Source organism: Podarcis vaucheri (assembly GCF_965113315.1).
Source record: "Podarcis vaucheri genome assembly, chromosome: 2".
Lineage (NCBI taxonomy): Eukaryota > Metazoa > Chordata > Lepidosauria > Squamata > Lacertidae > Podarcis > Podarcis vaucheri.
The window spans coordinates 26250348-26260590 of record NC_138760.1 but is presented as its reverse complement, the minus strand read 5'-3'; the positions used below and the strand labels follow the sequence as shown (position 1 = coordinate 26260590).

The following is a 10243-nucleotide window of genomic DNA, read 5'->3' as shown; positions in this document are numbered from 1 at the left end:
CTCCCCCTTATTATATGTATGGTGTTTCTGTTTAAAATTTTGTGGCTGGCCATGCCCCACGGCTGCCATTTTGTGAATGGTTGGATTCCCAACAGCAGCCATTTTGTGGTGGCTCCTGTCAAAATTCCAAATGTGTCCACAGGGGCAAAACTTTAGGGACGTTTGCACTACTGATTTTTATCCATCATTGTAGTCAGACATTAAAAATGCACTTATAATGTCACATTTTTTTATTTAGTATTCAAGCACACACAAACTTTTATTTTTTTGAGGTCTTCAGTAACAGATAGAGCCTCTGTCAGCAAAAACTGGGTCATTCTAGCTTAGAAGGTAATTCATATTCAACACTTGCCTTGCAAGGAAAAGAGGTCTGAACTCTAGCCCTAAAAACATACCTGTACCTGTTGCCACAAAGCTTATGAGGAACTTCCTTCAAAAAAGCTCACCGACTTCCACATTCAGTAGATAAGATGATGAAGAGTCTATCCACAAACTAGTTTAACCATTATTCCTCTCTTCACTTGAGAAAGACCTTGGGAACTGTAGTTTGGCAGGGAAGCACTTTAAATTATAACCAGCACTAAAACTACAATTATAATCAGCACCAAATGACAATTCTCAGTATTCTCTGAGGAAATAAAACCAATGTCGTGAAGCTGTGGGCCTTCAGAGAGAACTTTTGCGTGGACTGAGTGTGTCAGGCATTAAAGTAAATAAAATAAAATAAAAAATTTGCCTTCTGCTCTGACAGGCAACCACACTGAGCTTTACCTAAAAAATGAAAGTGCTGAAAGCACTGCCTCCAGACAGGTTACGTTTGAAATAACTAAAAAAGGTTTGTTATGGAGCCAACTTTACTCTGTATATTAGCAAGCTAAGGTGTGTTTTTTTAAATGAAAAAAAAATTGGCCCGAGGAAGGTTTATGTTACAACTGATGCCAGAGTATCTTATTATATAATTTTCTAACACTTAGGTTTGCCAGATTTGATTTTTTTTTTTTAATGGCCTTGCTCCTGTGGCTTTGACAGCAGCCTGATGTACACAAACTAAGCATCTTTTCTATATCACTTTGGCTGCCATTCTATCCCTTCCTGCTAGGAAGTCTTATTTAACTCAGATAAGGCTTATTTCTCCATGGCAGAAAATGCTGCTTCTACTCACTGTCAGTGTCTGAAGCTGCTGCTAAAGGAATGGGGCCAGGAAAAAATGTGGAAACCTTATGCCGTTTCCATGAGCATCTGTTGCCTGCTAGATTCAGGTTTCTTAGTAAACATTCAATTTGGGCACAGAAAGCAGTATCAAATAAACCCATCTGAGACATCTCTCCTTATGACCGTGATCAAGGCCCATCACCTTCCTTCCAATTTGCTTACATCTTGGGAACAGGAGTTCTCCGGTGGCCTAGCTAATGGCAATAGCGGTGTCTCGATTTGTTTGTTTTTTTAAAACACTGCTATTACTGCTTGTTAAATGATAGCTGGGGCATTGCAGAAAGCAATTTAAAGTGTGTAAACATCTGAATTCCTTCCAGTTTTTGGTGTTTTGTTTTGTTTTTTAGAGAGGGGGAAAAAACCTTCATGTCACCAGTTTCAAAGCATGGCATAAAACCAAAACAACCCAACATGACATTTATGACAGACAATATACACATCAAGATTTGGGGGCAAAAAAAATAAAATGTGACACTTTTACTCTACAAATACAAAGACGCAAACAAAAAACACTCAAGCTACGTCAGTCCAATGGGGTTGAGTCAATGCTTTTTGTTTCTTGTGCATCATCATGTGTAACAATTGGCGTTTGTTAGTTTAATTGTCCCAGTGTTCCTTAGTTTGGCTGTTATCCTCAACCAATTCATATCACAGATGTCTCACTAATGAGAAGAGCAACAAAAATTGAGGTAAATAATGGAGCTGAAATCTCCATCTGATAACCTTGTCCACAGAGTTTGTTGTGCTTTAACTCTGGTTTTTCCACCTCCTCTGTTTGACTATGGTTCAAACCTTTCCCAGGGTTGAGCCCATTAGAACAAAATATGTCTCTTCCACATTCAAAACATGGAGATGGAAAGGGAAATGTGTCCCCTTTGTTCTCGTCCATCATTCTGTACCTGCTTTTTAGCAAGCGTACCCAGGAGGCACAGCTCCCATGAGGCTCTTGTATTTCTAAGTCTGCAGTCTTATGCATGTTTTATTATTAAATAAGGCCCATTATTTCAAATAACAATGCACAGGATGGAGCACAGAATAGAGAAGTTTGACAAAGCGCGACTGTTCCTTGCACATACATGTCATGAAGGCAGAAGCTGATGAATTAGTCCCTTCCACATGACTCTTACCAGGTCCAAGAGACCCCTCAAGTCTGAAGCTGCTGAACAGTTACCAGGACCTGTTAAAAAGTAGTTTGATTTGCATTAATTAACAAATGATGATGTTTATCTCTATGCCACGAAAAGCTTCATGTGCTAGTTCCTGCATATGAACTTCAATTAAAATGCACAGGAGCAGGCCAGCCCATTTTTTCACTGGCCACTTGGTAGCCCTTACCAGGACTGTTCGGGAGCAAAAAAATATGAATTGCAATGTTCTGAGACTCAATATGCAAAACCAAAGTATTATTAAGCTTACCAAAGTCCAGCTGTTGCATTCCAGCACATTTAACTTTCTCTGGAATAAGCCCATGGTTCTCACCAACATTTTTATAAACACCTTGCACAAATATTGTGGTGGCATAAGCATCAAGGCAGCACTGAACTTTGTCTCTTTGTATTTTCAGCTGTCCAAATCTAAACAGATACAGATCTGTCTGAAATTTAATCCAAAACTGGTTTCACTGCTACTATTAACAATCAAGCTCTGCTGCAGAACTCCAGCCAAACTAACTTCAGTTTTGTTCCAAGGTGTTGTTTCAGAATAAATTGCTAGCATTTTGTTGTCGCTGCTGCAAGGCGGGATGGGTTATGTTAAAATTAAACACTAAGCCCTACCACAACAAAGGATTCTACTGAGTAGCAGGTTTCTAGTCTTGAGTTGCACTGGATGAAGTTTCTTGGTTCTAGAATTAAACCAAGAGATCTTCCATTGTATTACAGGATTCTGGTGTGACTCTGGTTTTAGAACTTTACGCCACAATCCTAGGCGTCTTTACTCAGAAGTAAGTTCCCTTCAATGTTACTGCCAGGATTGCAGAGTACACAAGGTTTATTTACTACTGCATTGAAAATGCTCCAGCTCTTTAAACTTATCTATCAACATATATTTATGTTGAAAGGCAACAACAACTTCTCTTGAGAAAGATTTCATTTCAGTGAATTTGTCCCTATGGTAAGCATGTTAAATAGCAATTTTTTTCTTTCCTGCAGAGGGCAGTCAAATAGCATCTCTAGTGCCCTTCTCTGGTATTAACCAATACTGTACAATCTCTGGTTGGGATTTCACTCTGCTCTGGTACCAGTGCTGTTGGCAGGACCCATGTATATTTGGCTGCTAGTCAGCTCTAAAGATATCACCACACCCTGTAGAATTACAACCCAGACAGAGACTTAAATTTGTTCAATCGGTTCCTGATGTTTCCCACAATGAGGAGAGAAGCAACTCTCAGGGGATAGAGTACCTTGTAAGCACAAAGTCTAAGAACTTGCAAGTCAGAATCAGATTGCTCCCTCAGAATCCAGTCAGTCAATCTCGGCGTTCAGTTTAAATGCACAGCAATCTTCTAGGCTTTTTAAGTTTGAGGAAAACATGGAAATGCGTGGTACTGGTCTTATGTAGGCAGAGTGTGGAATTTGTTCTCATCTGTCACACATTCTCATTTGTTCGGACCAAATAAGATTAAAGGAGGATGGAAAGGTTGCTACATTCCATACAAACCTTTCTTTTTGCAATGGAATTCATCAGCGCATTGATTACATATACAATACAAAATATGCATTACAATAAAAAAACAAAAGTTCAGTCACATATTTGCAATTCATATGAAAAGCCTGGAGGCCAAGCAGGAGGCCTCAGAACCTTCTGGATAATTTTTGTCACCCAAAAAGTGTTCTGTGATGCAATTTAGGAGCCTATCCAGAATGCAGGCCAACTACATAAAGGAGGAATCTGCTGTTGAAACTACAGTTTAGGAACTTTACTGGACTCAGACAATGCATTGAGATCAATTGCAGAGCTTCCCTCACAAACTTCTTTTTTTCTTCTTCAGGTTTGATGTTCCCTTTTTTTTTTTGTAAATATCCCTTTATATGACGCAATCTAAAACTTGTGGGAACAAAGTCAAGGTTGTGCACAATACGACTGGCCCTCAGGGTAGGGTGGGGTGATGGAAGAGAGAAGTTTGTTCCCAAATAATACTCTAATGTAAGTGAGCCTGGTTCAAAAGAATTAAAGAGTAACATCATTAAGGCACATAGTGCAACTTTTCAGCCTTTCGCACAGCACTCCTGAGCTTCAGCACTAAAACTCATCTCCGTGGTCTTGTCACGGATTTCAGCCTGTAATCCTATACCCACTTACTTGGACATAAGCCCCATTGAACTCAGTGGGGCTTACCTCTAAGTAGACGTGTAGGATTGCATCGTGAGTTGCTGCTGCTGTCCTTTTTACTGAGCCCTAGGGTGGCCAGAGGGAGAAGAGGGCAGGGACCCTGTACCTTCCACAGTTGTGTAGAAGAGGAAAGTTCAGCAGGAGTAGCTTGCAAGTCTGCCTGGCACCTATCCCGAGAAGCATCCCATAATCCCTTTAACCGAGGGAGGGACTGCGGAGAAGGCTGCCTTTCAAAAGGCCGCTCTGCTGCATTCCGTTCCATTGCTCTCTCCTGCTTTTCATTCTGGGATGCTCAAGATCCATACTAGATCTTCCACGGGCTAGAGAAAATTTAGGTTGGCCTGCAGTAATGAGCATCTAAATGCTAGAGGTGGAAGTCTGGGTTTCTAGCATGTTTGTTCCCTTTCCACTCCTCCCTCCTCAAGGGTCTCCCATCCTGATAAGGGAACTGAAAAGGCACAAGAAGGGTTGCTAACGGAACGCTGAAAAAACAGAGACAGAGCTGAAAACAAAACCCAGGAGCTCTGGGTTCTAACACACATTTTCTACACCTTAAGTCTTACTGAGAGGTAGGATTGCAGCCCACAAGTCTTTATCTCAGACCCACACTTGGGCACACTGTCTTCCTAAATGAAGTTGTCAGGCTCATGGAGGGGGGGGGGAGCACCATTTTCCTTCATATCCACCCTTATTGCATATATTGTTGGGAAGACACATAAGCAAGACTTCTTCCTTGAGAAGGCCTTCCCTTCAGTCTTTGCAGCCTCCTACAAGGCTCAGCACGCATGCCTCATACTTAACGCCCCCCTGCTATTGGTGGGCAGGGGGTTGTCTTGACGAAGGCCGAGACAGGCACCCCAAAGGCTTCAGCTGTTGCTGAGGACCCTGTACAGCAGGGCACTCAGCACTTTGGTGGGTCAGCCCAGAAGACTCTACCCGGCTTTCTAGAACAGAGCTGATTCCTGAAGAGAGTGTGTCATATCCACCTGAGCGCAGAGGCCTTTGTGTCCACAGAAGCAGTCGCTTCCTACACTTATCTGTCCTCTTATCACAGAATAAGCCCTCTCTCTTTGCACAGGAATGGCTCCCAGAGTTTTGGTTGTGCCCGATCAGAGGGTTCCGTTTGCCCTCTTAAGTCCAGAGCATTTGAACAGAAGAGACCTGACTTGTAATCGGTCAAAACACAGTGCAAGGCGGGGGGAGCTGCCATCCAACCCTTGAGAAGCCCAGCGCCGGTTGGTCTCGATACACTTGCCCGTTATAGGGTCAACGTCACAGAGGCTTAATGGGCGTTTTCCCTTTTTGCAGCCCACCATCACAACAATGGTGTTTGCAGCGATAAAGGGTAAGGGCTCGGGTTTTTACTCCCAAGCAAAAGGACGAATGAAACCACCAGTCCAACGCTCGCTAAGTCCTCTGAACATCCGCCTGACTGAACAACCGGCTGTGCCAGTAATCTGGGTTGTCGAAAGCACAGTCCGAGGCCTCCAGAGTGCGCAGGGGCTTCACAAATCCGTTCTTTGGGCAGGGCGGACTCTGGCAGCCAGGGCACTGCACTGGGGGCAAGACAGCATCCATTTCCTCATAGCCTTGTTCGTCTGGGGAGCCCTGTGTGATGCCGGAGTCCATATCCGTATAGTCCCCCCGGGAACTGCGGATGCTGCTCAGGGACTTGCTAAGCTTGGGCTGTTTGTTCATGTACTCATAGTCTTCCTCGTCCTCGTCCTCATCCCGGCAAGGCGTGGTGAGCTGGGAGCTTGGCACACTGCCCAAAGATGTGCTCAGCTCAGAGCCCAGATCCATGTACTCATAGCCAAGCTCCTCCAGAGAGGCTGGCCGGGCCTTTGGAGCCTGTGGAGCTCTCCGGTTCATGTACTCGTACTCTTCATCCACTTCGTACACCGGGATTGAGCCACGGACCAGGGAGGCAGCAACACAAGCAGCACGCTCTGCACAGGAGAGAAGACAGAGGTTCTTACAGCCTTGTAATTTTGCACTCGCCTGGGGCGACTAACAGTTATTTCCCAGGTAACCAGGTAACATTCCCCACTGAGGCTAGGATAGAGTCATATCTTCATCTGCCACAGCAGAATGTGGAGGTTGGCTCTCTCATTCCTGCTTAGAGCTAGTGGCTCTTGGGCCAGAACGGGGATGGAACAGCGTGTGCTACTTTTATAGCGCTGCAGGGGGAGGCAGCATTATGAAAGCTGCACATGCACAGTTAGCTCATTCTCCATTCTAGTATAAAAAAAACCCCATTTGTTCTAAGGCTAGAAGGCAGACAAAGGCAGTTCTGTGTGCAGCCTCCACAGCACTGCCTTGTTTAACTCGGGACAACACTGTGGAAGCTGTCCGTGGCTCTATTCTGTTGCCATTCCCAATCCCAGGCACTGGGGATAACAACCGTATAGCAGGAGGGAGGGTAAATGGCAGTGGCAGAAAGAAGCATGGAGGAAAACAACCCCCAAGTAATTGTTTGCAAGAACCATTTTTCACTGCTAGATTCAATGATCCCACTTCCCTTTTTCAGAAAGCAAGGAGGGGCGAGCTCTGGCCCTTGCATCCAATGTGGCCCTCAAGATGCTTTTGCTATATTTATTAGAGTCAAATGTCAGCTTCCTTTGCTCAAGTACCGTATTTTTCGCTCTATAGGACGCACCCAACCATAGGGCGCACCTTGTTTTAGAGGGGGAGAACAAGAAAAAAAGCCCTTCCCCTATCTGCTCAGCGCCCCTTCAGCGAAGCGGCAGGAGAAACGGAGCCCCTGCCATTTCTCCTCCGCTTGGCTGAAGGGGTGCTGCGCAGCTCTCCCTCTCTGCCAAAGCCTCCAGAATGCAGTGAGAACTTACGCTCCGCTCCGAAGGCTTCAGGTGGCTATCCCTGAAACCTGGAGAGGGAGAAGGGTCGGTGCGCACCAACCCCTCTTGCTCTCCAGGATTCAGTGAAAGCAACGCGAAGCCTCCGGAGCGTGGAGGGAGTGCTCCCTCTGCGCTTCGGAGGCTTCGCGTTGCTATCGCTGAAGCCAAGGAGCCTGCATTCGCTCTATAGGATACACACACATTTCCCCTTAATTTTTGGAGGGGAAAAAGTGCGTCCTATAGAGCAAAAAATACGGTATGTTTCAAACTCTTATGGTGGGAGGAGAGGCTAGACGTGAGGACAAAGAAAGAGCAGGCCACTTAACCTCTGATTTGATGCTCCTTTGATTCCATGAGCAATAGACATAATCAGGTTAAAAACAGTCTGGGCGGGTAGCATTTTTACTTTGCTACTTGGCCCACAACTTCTAAGAGTTATCGGGCCCGATCTAATCGAATCTGTCCTTGGAAGCCAGGGGGGAATGGCCTCCGTGAGAGGAAGCAGAGGTTGTTGCAGCTTGGCCCCTTGATCTACCCCCCCCCCCACCCTAGAGAGCTTTTCACTGAGGCCCTTCCTACTCCCTAGCCAGCTCCACAAAGAGTCCTTTGCTTGGGGCTGCCCTGACACCAACAGAGATGCCAATACACCTTCCCCTGGGCCTTCCTAGCTCCCCTTCATTCTACCTAGTTGAGCTGGATTCAGTTCCAAGTCATCAGATATCTCAGGCTGTAATCCTAACTCTTGGCTGGGAGCAGCAAAGTGGCCATAGCCCTGCCCTTTGTACCAGCCAGGGCAGAAGCAGGAGCCGGGCACACCATAACTGCTGCTTTTCCCCCCTACACCAGGTCCATGTCCATCCTTGGGTCCATTGCCAGTAGCTAGACCAGATCCTTGGCTAGGCCAGTTCCATCTCCTCCCTCCTCTTGAAATGTCTTGCTTAGCTGCTGCCAATGGGAACCTCCTTGGCAGCTAAAGCCTCGAACCAGTGAAGCTCAGCAGAACCGAGTGGAGCCAGTCAGAGGTAAACTTCTGGTGCAACCTAATCCCCTCCTGTGCAGCAGAATTGCACTACCCGCTTGATAAAGAACAGGCAAGCTGCTCACCGAGAAGACCAAATGTTGGAGAAGGCCATGGCCCAGAGAAAGCCAGAACCAATGAGCTGCCCCTGCAGGTCCAATTCGTTTCTACCCCACCCTTTCCACCTTGGTATTGGTGTGGTCCACTCCAGTCCATCTAGGAGACTGTGGGCTGCATCTCAGTACCCTACAGACCCCCTCTGTGATGCTGTACTTACCTCTGCCGTTTTGATCTGGCATGACGTAGCCATTGGCATCTTCCTCTCCATCGGCACTCCCCATTGGGAGCATCAAGCTCTCTCGCTGAGACAGGTAGGCGCTGTCTCCCCGAGATCGCAAGCTGCGGCACAGGCTCCCAGACAATGACAGGTCCTCAGTGAGGTCGTATTCAGAGGTTGTGCCCCGTCCCTCTGAGGACTCCGACACCGTGCGTCCCATCGACTCCTGCCTTATCCGCAAGGTCTGCCGGGAGCCCAGTCCAGCGCTCTGGGTTGCAAAGAATTAGAAATCAGCATATGATTAGCGGTCTGATGAGACCCCACAGGCTCCTATTTTCCCCCTGCCTATTGGAAACACAGGACACGGGTGGTGCTGTGGTCTAAACCACAGAGCCTAGGACTTGCCGATCAGAAGGTTGGCGGTTTGAATCCCATTGCTCGGTCCCTGCTCCTGCCAACCTAGCAGTTTGAAAGCACGTCAAAGTGCAAGTAGATAAATAGGTACCGCTCCAGCGGGAAGGTAAACGGCGTTTCCATGCGCTGCTCTGGTTTGCCAGTAGCGGCTTAGTCATGCTGGCCACATGACCCGGAAGCTGTACACTGGCTCCCTCAGCCAACTAAGCAAGATGAGCGCCAACTGGACCTAATGGTCAGGGGTCCCTTTACCTTACCTTTACTGGAAACACAAATTGCTCACCCACGGGAGCCTATAAAACATTCAACTAAACTCTCCAGAGTCTGGCTACTCAGAAGTAAGTCCTGTTGAATGCAGTGGTGGCTACTCTCAGCTAAGCAGAGTTGCAGTCTGACCAAAGAGGAGCTGGAACGATAGTCATTTGGTCACTGTCTATTGCATGCCAACACAACTTGCGACCCAATGGCCATGCCTGGCAGCGCACCAGGGACTCAATAACCTTCCCAGTTTTGTTGCCTGGCAAGGCTGCAAAACAGAAAAGTTGTCAAGAGCTCGGCAAGCCGCATAACATGGCTGGCATGCCGCATTTGATTTGGTAGGTCGCAAGCTGTGCCGGCGGGCCTGCTCTAGGGCCGATTGGCATGAGTGCAGCAATGTCTCTGGCAGAGGCCTGTTCCAGCAATGCTGTCTAACAGGAGTTGCCAGGGATCAAATTGTGCAAAGCACATGCTCTGGCACTCAACCCTTCTACTCTACCGAAGTTAACAGCCTCCATACAAACACACAAATTACACTGCCCCCCCCCCCCGTATCTGATGCTCCTCTCACCGGACATGCCACCCCTCCTTCTGTACACTAGCTCTGAATCCCATACAGATTTGGAGAAAAATCAAATACCTGGCGATTTCCACTGAGACTGCTCTGATTCATGGGGATGTATCCAGCAGAAGGGTTCAGAAGATTTGGGCTCTGGATGTTGATTTTTTAAAAAACCAAGAAAACAAAGAAGAGTATATAGCAATGAGCCAGGGCAGGGCCAGAATTGGATTTATTAATTCAGTCTGCTTAGAATATTTGTTCAGCAAAAAGTTCTCAAAGCAGTTGACACAGCAAGATAGGGCAAGAATTAAAAC

General features: G+C 46.6%; 1 protein-coding gene across 1 annotated transcript in view; it reads right to left on the bottom strand.

Moving 5' to 3' along the window:
- Positions 1–212: 212 nt before the first annotated feature.
- ERBB3 (erb-b2 receptor tyrosine kinase 3) overlaps positions 213–10243 on the bottom strand; it is a 96306-nt gene continuing 86275 nt past the window's right edge. The window contains exons 26-28 of the mRNA XM_082212375.1: positions 10008–10079; positions 8696–8963; positions 213–6491 (exon numbers count right to left, since the gene is read on the bottom strand). Of these exons, the coding sequence (XP_082068501.1) occupies positions 5950–6491; positions 8696–8963; positions 10008–10079 (882 nt within the window). The 3' untranslated portion in view covers positions 213–5949. The remainder of the gene's footprint in view (positions 6492–8695; positions 8964–10007; positions 10080–10243) is intronic.